The following is a 14,611-nucleotide window of genomic DNA, read 5'->3' on the forward strand; positions in this document are numbered from 1 at the left end:
AACCTCGTTATGTGCTTCTGCTGCAGTTGGAATGAGTTTATGCTGTCAGTTCTGTAGTACTGAAAATCGAAGTTGTGGAGATTATACCTGTTTTGTAGGTTGAAACTGGTAAAATGCTGTACATGTAGATCATTGCTGAAATTATTCATAATAGAACTGTATTTACATACATACATTTTAAAATTGTGTTTACTTACCCTGTTTTGTATTACATTTTTATTCTTAAGATGCCTTATCTATTTATGGCATTTCTTTTCTTGGTTCAACCTGCTCACCTTTCCAAACACCAAAGAGTCTTTAGTTTGAGTGCACAAACTGTAGAGATGTGTCTCTGGTGAGGTGTGACTTACCAAGGGATAAATCAGGAGCTGAAAGTCTGTAACTTCAGTTATGGGAGCCCACATTTAAGGAGGACTTCATGACATCTGTTGCAGATGACTCAGTTTTCATGTCACCAAACTAACATGGGTTATTACTCTGTTTAAGAAAGATGGTTTCTGTTCCTGCTTGCTTAGAAATGAAGGTGAGAAAGATGACGTGCAGATTATTATAGCGTATGTTTTGATTTGAAGAGAATGACTTCAGAAATTTTTTCTATTTTTAAAAAAGATGACCAAAACAAAAAAAACCTTTGACAGTTAAGCGTGCCATACCCCCACGTAACCCCTCTGCTTTTGGCACAGATCTTGAAGACTTGGGTGTCCCTTCGATCTTCGTGTTTACAGAGCCGCCGCTCCCCCGCGCCTCCTCTGCAGCCGCAGCCTCGTGGCTGCACGTTTTGGGAGCAGGAGGACCCGCCCGGCGTCTTCTCGTACGTGCGTTACGTCACCATTGCGAAGGCGCGGTGTTGCGTCTCGTCTTGGTGACGCGCCCGGGCGCCCGATCTATTTTTAGCCGGTTGCCGGGCAGATTGCACGGGCCTCCGGGCGTGGCTCCTCCTCGCCGTTGCGGATTGGCTTATGCAAAGCAGGTCTCCCACAGCCAATCCCGAGCGGGTGTGCGGCTTTGCCCTGGTTGCCCGGCCACCGGGCAGGGGCCGTTCGGCTCCGCCGGCCCGGGGGCTGGCTGGGGCGCACGGCGGCTGCGGGGGTCGCTTCTGCAGCCCTCCGGCCCTCGCAGAACCAAGATGTGTCACCTAATGCAGGAAACATACAAATAGCCTTCCCGGCCCCAAAAGCTAAAGGTTATGAGAAGTCCCACCCAGGCTTCAATGAGATGAAATTATGACAGGGGTGATTCCGTCGCATACTGAAGACCTGCCTCCTCTAATCAGAGGTGATGCGCTTGGTGGGAGTTCAGCTGTGAATTCTGAGTGAAAGGACTGGTCTGGGCAAGGAACAAGCAAGCAAGGCAGCAGGCGCACTGCCGCTCCTGGGAAAGGGTGCCTTCCCTATAGGTATAGGAAATACTGATAATGCTTTATGAAACAGCAGGTTCCCACAGCCAACTCATCAACTGCTATTTTACTTCCATTTTAAATGGTTGCTTTTTTGTTACTGAGATCTTGTAATCTTGCAAAAAAGCTTACAAAAGGTGCTTGTATGCATGACAAATATTTAATAACATTTTAATGCAGCATCACCTGGTTTTATTGCAAGATTTTTCTTTTCACTTCTGTTTCTTCTGGCATTTGAGAAGCAACCTCAGGCAACGCTGTTAGCATCAGACGGCTCACCTCTGAAGTCTGATGTCACCAAGTTGCAAGTATTTGAAAGCCAAGGTTACATCACTACAGTTAGTTGCATATGTAATACATGAACTAGTTTAGAAAATAGTTCAGAGAATGTTAAGGGTGAATATATAATCTTTTAAAACTAGAACAGTCTTCTTTTGCGTTTTATCCACAGAAGACTTGTAAAGAGATCTGCCTTAAAAGGATGCAGTTCTGCACACATTAGTGGTACATTCTCACTTCAAATTTCACCTGTAAAAGGAAAAATACTGTATTTTATAATGCGTAGAAAAGGCTAAACATGAACAGAACACCTTGACTATTTTATAAGGACTTTTTCCCACAGAGTTTCTCATATTTTTGTGGTCTATATATCCATGAACAATTAATTCAGGTTGTCCAGGTTTTAAGTTTGGAATATCAGAAGTTGGATAAGCTTTTAATTGTAGATGTGTTCTAGCAGTCAGTGCCCACCTCTGTGGAATTAGCGCCTCCTCATATGTAAGGATAATGGTAACTGCTGATCCTGTGCCAGAGGTAGAACTTCAGTATAACACTTAAACTGTGTAAAATAAAAATATTCCACAAATGTATCTTAAAATGCACAAGTTCAACTTTTATATAAAACTTCAGTAAATCAGTTTTTTACAGAACGAAATATAATTAGTGCTTTAGCTTGTGCTAAAAAAGTTAATACGTAAGAAAGCTGAATTTTGCTGTCACAGATATTTCAAACAGCAGTACATTCTTAGTGTTTGGAGATCTCACAGCTGAACTGAAAGCTTATGTTTTGAGTTGTTGATAAAAGTTGAAATCCCTAGCACTTGTAGGAAGTAAGAAAACACAGTATCTACCACTGTTGCTCTGGCTGAGTTCTGCTCAAGCAGTTTTGCAGTTTTAGTGACAAGAAGAGGCTGTTTAAATTTAGTGTACAGAAAAAGACAAAGCTGTTCTTGGAGACTGAGCTTAAGCTTCATGTGCTAAAGAGCAGGTGTTTCTAAGGCATTTGAGTTGCTTGTATAAGGCTAACTGGAGTAAGTATCTTAATTTTGGCTAGGAAAGATTCTCACTTGTTTTCTGTTCTTCCATCTTCAAAAGTGTGCATTTTATGTGTATTACTTATCAAGACGTAAACTGATGAACCATGTAAGGACGATTCTGCAAAACCACCAGCGGATGAAAGATCTTAGTTGTGTAGATGGACCGGACAGTTCTTTTTTCCCATGAGGAATCCATTTTTCCCATGAGGCAAGGCAGCTTTCTGGGAAGAGAACTCTAAAATTGCTAATTTAGTATGAGAAATGGGTTCATGAGCCAAAGTCAAAGGCAAAGGCAGTATTTTGCTCTGGAGATAGAGGAGACGCAGGACTACTTTTAATTCACCGTGATGCCGAAGTGATGTGATTGTAATTCAAGTTTGTATATGAAGTTGTTGATCAAGTACGGTACACAAGAACATACAACCTGTTTGAAACTGTACTGTGAATTTACTCCAGTTTACCAAGCCTGTAATTTGGGTGTTTGTCTTAGGCATGGATATATGTGTGGACTCAACTGCTTCTTCAAAAAGGCAGTTTGCAAGGATGGGGGAGAATGGCCTCTACTTTCAAGGCAGAAGTCATATTGCACTCATGAAAAACACTGATTGTGATGCTTCTGTTAGGACACTAGGAAAGCACAGGCACTGCACGGTATTTGAAGAAAGGAAGGGTTACCAGCTGCCATACTTGAACCCGGGTTGGATCTCAGCAGGTGTTCTTGATCCAGCACTTAATATCACTGAAATTCAGTAGTCTTAAAATAGCCTAAAAATGCTCCTGCATGTTAAACACCAAACCTCTATTGCAGCTGTGCACCCCTGTGCGCTGTGCTTGCGGGTTAGCGTGTTTGCGCAGCTCCACATCTCACACTGAAACCCCTTCCCTCTTTTTTTTTTTTTTTTTTTTTTTACGTCATTTACCAGCTCTTTGGAAAACCGTGGTAGTTTGATGCAAACCTGCTGGCCCGCGCCCTGGCCGACTTCTCGCCGGCCGCTTGGCGGGGGCTTTGTTGCTGGGTGGAATCCAAGGAGTTGCCGCTTGATTGGCTGCTCCTTGCAGCCAATGGGACGGGGGGCTGGCGTCCCCTCCCTGCAGTGGGGGCTGGCCCCTCCGGCGGGGAGGGGGGGAGGCGTGGGGGCCGGGGCGGCAGCGGGCTCTCCCTCGGGCTCCCCCTCGGGGGTGCGGGCGAAATTGCAGGGCTCTGCTGCCGCGGGAAGTGCCGCTGGGTGCTTAAACCGTGAACCTCAGTATTAAAAACGGGGCGGGGGGAAGTAAGCTTAAGACTTTTTTTCTTGTCACAGTGGGCCTTGGTTTGCTGTATGTGCACTAGGTGAAATAGGACAGGCTGGTGATGTAACTTTTTTCTTAGAAAATGGCACATTCTTCTTCCACTTTGTTCAGCCAACAGTAACATGATTTTAGCCTAAAAGGGAAGAAAACTCAAATCATCTGTGGTGTGCTAGAAGAAATGTTATTTGCACTTATCGTATGCCCTCTGTTTTGTTTATCCTATTTTAAAATAAAGGCATAACTGTACGTGAATCTCAGTAGGCTGGTGGGGTGTCTTGCATTCAGTCAGATAAGTAAACATGTATTAGTGGTAGAAAAATTATTGGCATGTTATTGCAGCGCATGTTCTGTAAGAATAGATCACAAGCGTATTTTTTTCTTCAAAAATAGTTTTTAAACTTCTGACAATTTATATCAATACTGCTATAGAGGATTTAAACTGAAAACTGCTCTTTATAAACCCCTACTTAAAAGGTAGGTTCTATTCACCACTGATTCTCTGGGACTCTCCATCTAGAACAAAATACTCCCGACCATTTGCTGCCTCCCTTTCCTTGATTTGGCTGTGCTACGTTTTAAGTAACTTTGCATATTTGAGCACTGATTTTCATGATCAAGGCTTTACTTCCTCCATGTAGTTCTTGCGTTTTGGCAAATGTTTTATGGTTGTGGTGCTTTTGGCTAGCACTGCCTGCACTCCAGGAACCCTGTGCCAATGCTGTTCTAGACTGATGATATTATGCAAACCCCATTGTGCACTATTGTTTAGATTCCAGCGTTCCCCCTCCCCCCCCCCACCCCCATGTTTCCATGACCTTCTCTTTGTCTGCTGCCTGTTACCAGGCAGGATTCAGGCAGCCGCTTGCTGATTGGCTGATGTTGCGAGCAGCTCTTGGCCTGCTCAGAGGAGCACACGGTTATAGGCTAATCCACAGCAGCTAAACTGATACCTTCCTTTGTTGCTTTAGAGCTGTGATCTCTCTCTATAGTAGTAGTAGTAATAATAATAATAATAAAAAAGGGGGATAAAGGGAAGACTTTTTAAATGGCTGAGAGGAGTCCTTCACGTATTCCTAGCTGCACTGGCACATTTTGGTTTTGCCATGTAGCAAACATTTGGTCATGAGAAAGAAATGTCCCAATATTATTGGAGGGAGGTGCCTAGTGGTGTGTTTGTGCCTCTCGTGCTGAAGTATATCCAAATTTCAGGCTCAAAATGAAAGAGGAAATTTTCATAAAGCGTATCTAAACAAATATATACAATGTTTGTGTGTGTTAGTGTTTCAAAATTAATTATTGTTTAAAAAACTAACAAACAAAAAGCAACCCCAAAACTACCACCTTATTTACAACATTTAACCCTTACATACTTAGCTCTATGTGCAGGGGTCATTTATGCTTTTAGTACAAATGCCTTTCTTTGAAATAAAAGAATGCCCTCTGTTGTCTTGGTGCTTGGGCCACTCATTTCCTCCTTGTGACTTGGTCACACGATGAGTAAAAACTGAAAATACGCAAGCATCAGGTGAGGGAAGTCCATAGCAAACATAACTAAACTGTGTTAATCGTCAATTATAAAGGGAGACTATCAACATACATTCATTTAGAACGCTACTACTTTTAAAAGTTCTATTTGTGCCAGACTGAATTCATGTAACCTGCTCTAGAGCTGCTCTCTGAAAGGCAACCTCCTTACCCCTTTGAAAGCCTGGAAGGCAATATTTATCAGATGAATGCTGATTGGCTTGCACTGGTATGACCAAACCTGTCTGGACCGGTTACAGATTTATTTGTTTCTTCTTTTACTCTGCTCCCACATGAGATCTGTTACTTGGCTGCAGTGTGCTCCCTTGTGGGTATGGCTGGAAACGCTTTAAGGCTGGTCTGCAGTGACACATGATATTTAGCTGTTTACCAGCGTTTAGCGTTCTTCTGTTAACCTTTTATGCTTATAATTTTGTCACTTACGGTAGCTTTTATTGGATATTCTTTGGTTGCAAAAGATTGTGGGATTGAGCTGAAAATACGCACGAGTTACTCAAATAACCGTCTAACAATGGAATTTTATGAGAAGCCTTTTTTTTTTCCTTACAGGTTCACTGTAGAACTGTATTTGGATTTTTAGAGCTTTGGTTTTTAAACTAGATTTTGTAGAATATCTTATGATATAAAATAATTTTGAAATATATTAGAAACTCAAGCTTATTCATTCACTATTTTTTAAAGAAAAAGTAAGGATGCATCAATATAAAGGTATTCTGATTTTTTTTTTAAGACTGCTATTCTTGGCAAATTTAAAAGGAAATGCCCTTCATTTTACTCTGTATTTACTGTATTTTATTTCATGTTAAAAGTATGAAAAGACAGCTTAGATGATTAAGGAAACTAGAGCAGAAAATATTAATTTGCTTTAAGTTATATTTTATGATTGCTCAAGTGATACACTTACAAATTTGATTTTAAGTTGTCTGTGAATATTAATCTGTTAGTATATCTTTTCATCATAGGAAAAGTAGGATTGTGAATTTTGTAATATAAGAACTTCTAAATTCTGGGTGATGCTTTTAAAAGAAAGCATTATAGTCCGGGAGATCAAACTACTTGTCTGTCTTAATTTTGATACAAAGGCCCTGTATCCTTATACTGCATTAACAGAAGACTGTCACTAGCTGGTCACCTATTAGGAGGTCTTGAAATTGATCAAGGTTAGTGAAGCCTGGAATTTTCTATTTTTTTTCCAAATTGGGTCTACAAGGTATACATCTGTAAGAGCATGCATGTTGGTTGTAGGGGATTATATGCATGGTATGTGAGTATGATGATCAGTACTATATTACGTGACAGTCTGATACATGCTTTCATAGTGACATGAAAAAACATGCTTTACATTCCGAGTTCATGAGAAGTAGGAAGGGGTGTGTTTTCAAAAACCGCACATGCACTTCTGAAATACTAGAGGTTTTTACGTGCTTGTCGTAACTTAAGGACTAGAATTACTGTGGTAAATATATCCTCTTCTGGAGGAATATGGAGGTACTGTATTTAGCACGTAGACAGCTCTGGAGGGACATTAACAGCTCACCTGGAGTTAATATTTCATGCCTGGAAATGGTTATGTGATGAGAACATTTTCTAAAAACAAGTAAACTGATCTTTCAGATCAGTGTGTGTTACATTTTGCTCCTACTAGTGGTGATGCAGTAATAGAGGATCCTGTTCAGAAAATCTAGTTCAAGCTGGCAAAAATTCATGTCTTAATGGTATTAGTGAGAGTCTAAATAGAGCTGGTACAACCTTTTGTGAAGATTTGTTCATCTGTTCCTGAGGTGTGAATTGAAGTATTACTTAAGCACCATCAGTTACTCAAATACGAGGATTCTAGATTGTCGTGCAGAAAAGAACTGAAATAAAGTGGAAGGGAAACTCAATGTTATGTTATTAGGAAATGCAAGACACGGTTTTTCTTTTTTTGTCATATTGCTTTCTATTTTGCCCATATTTTTGTCAGGTTAACTAAGTGTAAAAGAATCGAATGACGGTATGTCATGATTGTAGGGTTAGGGTTTTTCTCTATAGTTGAATTCACACTGAACCTTAGAATATATATTCATATCGTACCATAGACTGTTCTAGTTGGGCAATGCATAAGTGTTAAATAATTTCCCTCATAAACAAACTGTTGCAAGTAAACTGGGAAGGATCCAGCATAGGACTACCAAAATGATAGGAGCCTAAGGAACATGGCCTACGATGAGAGATGGAGGGAGCTCGACAGCTTTAACCTGCTGAAGAGAAGGCTAAAGGGCAACCTTATGGTTGCCTAAATAAAACTTGTAGGCAAGGTTGGTTACAAAGAGGGTGGAGCCAAACTGTTACTTAGTGGAATCTCTGTTTTGTGAATTTTACAACTTGGTTTTACAAAACCATTGCTGATTTGAGTTACTGTTGGTGATAGGTCTGCTTTTTTCTTTTTTTTTTAAAAAAAAGTTATATCCCACCTGAAAAGACAAAATGCAGTTTATTAATGAATTTTTCAGCTCTGTAAATGAAAGTTGTTTAGGGGAAGATGCTAAATGAACTGTACTAAATGTTTAAAAGGCATCCTTTTTGTAATAACTCTGCCATATCAGTGGTATAAACATTTGCTTATCTGGTGCTTGGGGGGGATCATATAGAGGTAACTGCCTGCTTTTCTTTTCTTTTCTTTTTTTTTTTTTTAAGTTGCTGTAGTATCTTTTAACTGCTGTTACCCCAGTGAATTTTTGGATATTTTGAGATTTAAGAAAAGCCATATCCTAGACAGGAGTAACTTATGATGGTGAGCTTCAGTAGAGCTAAATGGGATAGCATCAGCTAATTCAAGATCTTAATTGCTGAGTTTCATTTTGGATATAACAAGTTCCTCAACTGCTTTCTGAATCTGAATAATATTATCATATCTAATCCTTTAAAACTGGGTCCTAAAACCAGACCACATGGGGAAAAAAATATAGTTTAAAGATCCTTGTGGATTATTTTGTTTTTGTTCAACAGAAACAAATTATATAAGATTTTGTTGCATTTCAACAAAATAATTTTAACTTCCTAGGTAATGCTGGATTTAATTCCATTTATGGATTTGACAAAGTCGATTTTTTAAACATTATTTTCCTTTTTTATATATATTTTTGTTCTTATTTTTCTAAATATTTGCATGGGTGGATGGAATTAATAAAATTATATGGAGGGCAAACCCATCAGTTTTCCTTGGCAAAGGAAATGTGACTAAAAGGAGCTACAAAAACTGCAGTTTTTATGAGCACAGTTGGTCTTAGTCAAATATTATTGCAAATTGAATGAAAGTGCTCTAAAAACCCAAGTTCAGTTAACCGTTGTATAAATATGGAGGATGAAGGGTCCTATTTTATCTATACAGAAGGAAGAAGGATCTTAATTACACATTCAGAAACTCTTTCAATACACTGAAGTTTTCTTACAAGTTACTTGACATTAAAACCTTGTCATTTACCCCAGTTGTTAATTCTATTTGAAACTCATGAAATTACATAGTTTTAGAAAGGTAAAATAAATGTAAACTGATGGGCCAAGAATATTTCTTACTTTTTTATGAGAAGGGAGGCTGATGGCTGTTACATTAGCACAATATCTGTTTCTAGCTAGAAAACTTCATTATGTGGCTTTGCTATAACAATACTACGAGACAACTGGTCTAAAATGTGCAGCCAGAACATTACTACATAATGTTACAGTGTGATCGCTGTGATCTTCACATGCATGTGCTTGTGCAGTTTATGTAGAAACTTGTATTTGCTTTTTCTGAGGGCAAACAGTTGTCAGGTGTTTGTTTTTGTAAACACAGTTAAACTGTTTTGCTTTAAATGTGCTAAATACTACAGTCTTTCTTAGGAACACTGTAATATGAGGATAATAAATTGTTTCCTTCACAATTCTTTCTGAACTTTTTTTTTAAGGATCAACATGGATAGCACAGATGAACCTCAGAAAAAGGTCTTTAAAGCACGAAAAACAATGAGAGTAAGTGATCGACAGCAACTTGAAGCTGTCTATAAGGTTAAAGAGGAGCTGTTGAAGACAACTGAAGTTAAACTGTTAAATGGAAAGCATGAGAATGGAGATTCTGATTTAAATTCCCCTTTAAACCATACAGACTGTATGGAGGACAAGAGGGAAGTCAATGGCCTAGTGGACTTGTGTGTTAACTCAGAAGAAGGAAGAACAGCTTCTGATGAAATTACTGAAGCTAAAAGCCCTGAAAGTAGGACAGGGAACATAGTCAATGACACAGAACCCAAACCTCTAACGCTGTCTCCAGAGAATGTTACTCCTGAGCAAGATAAAGATACTGCTACTGCTTTAGCTTGTGAGGCTGAAAATGGAGTGCTTGGTGGTAATAAGGATAACTTCCCTGACGAAAATAATCCAAAAGATCATTTGGACCAAAGAGAGAGTGATGTCCCATCAGAAAGCAAAATTAAAGCAATCTGTGATGTTAGTGACTCTTCTGAAGAGAAGGGAGAAACAAATGACTTAACTATTAATTCCAATTCATCTTGTGAGGAAAAGAGGACTGAAAAAGTAACTGTTGAAGATGCCGTTGGAGAAGAAGCCATCTCTAGCAGTATGGAAGCTGACCAGGAACCAAAGGACAAACGAGACGGCACTTCAGGTCTTTCAGAAACCACTGCTCAGAAGGCAATAGATGAGCCAAGTGAAAGTATGTTGGACAATACTGACTCTATGGAAACAGATGAAATTATTCCAATTTTGGAAAAACTCGCCCCGGCTGAAGACAAACTGAGCTGTTTTTCTAAAAGTTCTCTGCTACCAGTGGATGAAGCAGTCACAGATTTAGAAGAGAAAATAGACAGCTGTTTAGGTTCACCATCCAAGCAGGAAAGCAATGAAAGTCTGCCAAAAGAGGCTTTCTTAGTACTGTCAGATGAAGAGGATCCCTGTGATGAGAAGGAGGAACGTGTTGAAGTGATACTACCAAACAAGTCAAGTCTTCCAGGTAAGAATTTTCTAGATTAGTAGTATTGATTCAGGTCTGGGATTTTGTTCATTTCTTAGAATGACATGCTTGTGACATGATTCTAGATCAAAAATGCAGTCTTACCCACCAATTATGTGTTACATAGTCTTACAATTTTCAAGGATAGAATTTGAGGCCCAGAAAAAAAAATGAAAGGAACACAAAAACCTGTCATCTTAGAGACTGGTTTGTTTTGGTTTTTTTCTTATACTCTTTGCAAACTGGGGTGGTGTGGTGCGTGGAAGAAGAGGAAAGATGAGTAATTGCCAGACATGGAACAGAAAGTTTTGTGGGAAGAGAAGTGTGTTCATTTACTGTACATGAGGGAAAGAATGAATGTCAACTTCATTTAACATGCAAATAAATAGTAAGAATGAAAGCATGCTGGTAGTCCAGGCATGCCACAAATCCAGTTTCTTTCAAATTTCTTTATTTCACCAGAAGACAGTATTGGACAGGTTTCATGAAGAATAGAAGTCATGTATGGTTTTCATGCTATGTAGCTTTTATTCGTTTAACTCATAGTGTTTTTTATCTAACTTACCTGATAGCTATGCCAACTGATTAACATTTGAAAGCATTAAACGTAGGAAGCTGGTACTTCAGTCTCTTCATATAGTTAGCCAAAGTTTTTTTTTTTTTTTACGTTAAACTGAATGGATGTCCTTTATGTAGTCTATTATTTTGTCCTACAGTTTTGTAAGCAATTTTTTTTTTGACATAGGACACTCATTGTCATACCATTGCACTTCTGAAATTATAACAGATGAATAATTTACAGATAAGTTGGCACTGCTCTTTTATTTGTAAGAAAGCTCTTTCAAATCTTGGAGGGGTTTTTTGTTTTTTATTTCTGTTCCCTCCCCACCCACCCCCACGGGCACACCCCTTCCCCCCATTGTATAGCTTTTTCTGAAATTATGACCATGCTAACCCAAATGTGCTTAAACATGCTTGACTGGGTAGGAATTCCATAGATTAAACAAGATTACAGTGTCTTTCAGTCTCTGGGAAGTTAGTAACCATATTTTCTCAACTCTTGTTTCGCTAATGATGAAACTGTGTCTTTCACAAACGTGTGATGGCATTCTGAGTCTTCAGTCTCTGAACAACTAGAGAAAGGGATATAAGAATGTGTCTCTTCAGCCCATGTTTAAGACTATTCTTTCTTTTCTGTTAATTTACTTTTAAATTTGCACCAGTTAAACAGAGAAAAGGTAGGTTTCATAGTTTCTTGCAAAGACCTTATTTAGGTGTTAGGTATTGCATGGCGATTGCAAAAGTGATACTGTGGCTGTGCAATTAAAGTCTTCCAGAAGCTATTTGGAGATGGGGGATGGCAGGGAGAAAGAACATTGTGTGTACTTGTGTGGAGATTGTCCTGTGTTAGAGTCCCTTTTATAAAACGTACACTACAAATGAATTGATGGTTCTTGTCTTTACTGCAGTGTAAGGGTTCTTTCATTGGAGACGAATGAAACTAGGATATCTGTCATCTTTCCGAATGAGAAAATGTGGGCACAGAGGAGTGTTTTGCTCTGGAGCAAAAAGACTGAAGTGAATATTAAATATTGGACTACAGTTTGCTGGATACAATAATTCCAGACTTCTGCAATATTTTTTTTCAGATTTTCAGTTTTGGTGATGGGACAAATTCATAGAATTATAGAATGGTTTGGGTCAGAAGGGACCTATGGAGTCATCTAGTCCAACCCCCCTGCAGTGAGCAGGGACATCCCCAACTAGATCAGGTTGCTCAGAGCCCCATCCAACCTGACCTTAGATGTTTCTAGGGATGGGGCCTCCACAACCTCTCTGGGCAATCCGTTCCAGTGTTTTATACCTCTCATTGTAAAAAATTTATTCCTTATATCTACCCTGAATCTACCCTCCTTTAGTTTAAAACAATTACCCCTTGTACTGTCACAACAGGCCTTGCTAAAAGGATTGTCCCAGTCTTTCCTAGAGTTCCCCTATAAGTAAGGCTGCAATAAGGTTTCCCTGCAGCCTCCTCTCCTCCAGGCTGAATAACCCCAACTCTCTCACCCTGTCCTCGTAGGAGGGGTGCTCCAGCCCCCTGATCATCTTTGTGGCTCTCCTCTGGACCTGCTCCAAACAGTTCCATGTCCTTCTTGTGCTTGAGGGTTCTGGAGCTGGACACAGTACTCCAGGTGGGGTCTCACCAGAGTGTAGCAGAGGGGCAAAATCACCTCCCTTGACCTGCTGGCCATGCTGCTTTTGATGCAGCCCAGGATACAGTTGGCCTTCTGAGCTGCAAGTCCGCATTGTTGGCTCATGTCCAGCTTCTCGTCCACCAGTACCCTCAAGCCCTTCTCTGCAGGGCTGCTCTTAATTCTCAGATTCTCTTGACTAGTTGTTTTATTTATTAGCTGTAACAGTTTGACTTTTACAGTTGTGTGACTATAACTGAGACTGTTCATGAAATGAAAACTGACCATTGTGAAGTATGCTCGGTCCTCAACCAGAAGTCGTATGTTAATTTCTGCATTCTAAGATTCATAAAGTTTGCCCATCAAGTTGCAGAAAAAGGATTATAAATTTTTCTGAATAGTATATTCTGTGTGAAATTTTTCAAGCTAATTTTTTGGGGACCCATTTTGTACTAAATTTAACATGGTATTACTACAACAATTTTGCCGTCCTTTCACCAACTTCAGTCTTTCAGTGACAAAGGCAATAGCAGAAAGGTTGCAGGGGCAGGAAACAATTGTAGGAGAAAACAGTTATCTTAGAAGATAAAACTTAACTTTTGGAAAGAGTCTTTGAGGATTAAATCTGTGGAGACTATATGGAGATCATTTGAAGATGCTATATTGGAGGCACAGGTGCAAGCTGCTCAGTTGAAAAGTACAGTTTTCAAAAAGTCTAGATGAAAACCAGCATGGCCTTAACAATGATATGAAGAATGGTACTAGAAGACTTTCTACAAATGGGCAGATTAATAGAATCTTTTTCTCATGTATAATTAGTAAATATAATGGCTATGTTGTCACTTAAGGTTTTGGTAGTGGAAAATCATACATTAGAAAACGTTGGAGCTCTTTAGGTAAGTAAACAAGAATGTGACAAGGAAGACCTGAGTGATGTACTTGAATTCTTTTGGATATCCAAACAAAATTATTTCTTACCAAGAACTTCTGGAAACTGAACTGTCTTTGGATAAGACAGAAAGTCCTCACGGAGGAAATAATGATTTGAAGAATGGAAACTAAACCTACAGTGATCTGTTCCAGAGACTGTGGTGTGTGACAGAATTAAAAATTTACCTAAAATGAAGGGTGACAAGCAAGATGAGAGTTTGCCCATGATACTGTGAGGAGCTGTAGAAGAATCTTACAATGCTGAATGACTGGAGTATAAAAAAGGCAGATGAAACTCATTGTGGTTAATTACAAAATGGTACAGACGAGTATGAAAATTTTCATAACTTGATAGGAAGATAGAACTGACTCACGACTCAAGAACGATTTTCCAGGATTATAGTAGGTAGTTTTGTGAAAATATTGATACATTAGCAGATGAAGAAAGCTGGGAATAAATGAAGGAACTGAGGAAAACTTCATTATGGGACACCACATTCATAAACATCTTCTAGAATTCTGTTTCCTTCCCCCTCCCCATATCAAAGAAGTTGTCACAGGACTGGAAAAGGTACATGAGAGCGCAACAGGGAAGACGATGGAATTGCAGAGTAATTTTAATTCAAACCTCTGATGGTCTTTATTCCAACCACCTACTCAAAGCAGGTCCAGTTATAGCAGATGGCTCAGGGACCTTGGCAGTATACTTTTGTGCATCTCCAAGGATGGATATACCACAACTACTCCTTGGGTAGCCTAATATTTATCCAGCCTCAACAGTGTAAAAACTTTCTGCTTAATTGCAATCTTCTGTGTTACAACTTGTGTCCATCGCCTCCTGTCCTGTTGCTGTGTACCTTAAAGAGCAGTGGCTTCATCTTCTCTCTGCCCTCTCATTATGTAATGGAAGGCAGTGATACGATCTCCAGTTAGTCTTCACTTGTTAATCACAGAA

The 14,611-nt window shown here is 39.4% G+C and overlaps 1 protein-coding gene across 12 annotated transcripts in view; it reads left to right on the plus strand.

Annotated features, from left to right (window-relative positions):
* The window catches only part of ATF7IP (activating transcription factor 7 interacting protein), a 108,284-nt gene that overhangs the window by 45,036 nt on the left and 48,637 nt on the right, over positions 1 to 14,611 (plus strand). For all 12 annotated transcript variants that reach the window (XM_064452873.1, XM_064452878.1, XM_064452895.1 and 9 more), the window contains one exon: positions 9,474 to 10,534. In XM_064452873.1, coding sequence (XP_064308943.1) covers positions 9,481 to 10,534 — 1,054 coding nt within the window. In that variant the 5' untranslated portion in view covers positions 9,474 to 9,480. Of the gene's footprint in view, positions 1 to 9,473; positions 10,535 to 14,611 lie in introns of those variants that run through there.

Source organism: Phalacrocorax carbo, chromosome 1, assembly GCF_963921805.1.
Source record: "Phalacrocorax carbo chromosome 1, bPhaCar2.1, whole genome shotgun sequence".
NCBI lineage: Eukaryota > Metazoa > Chordata > Aves > Suliformes > Phalacrocoracidae > Phalacrocorax > Phalacrocorax carbo.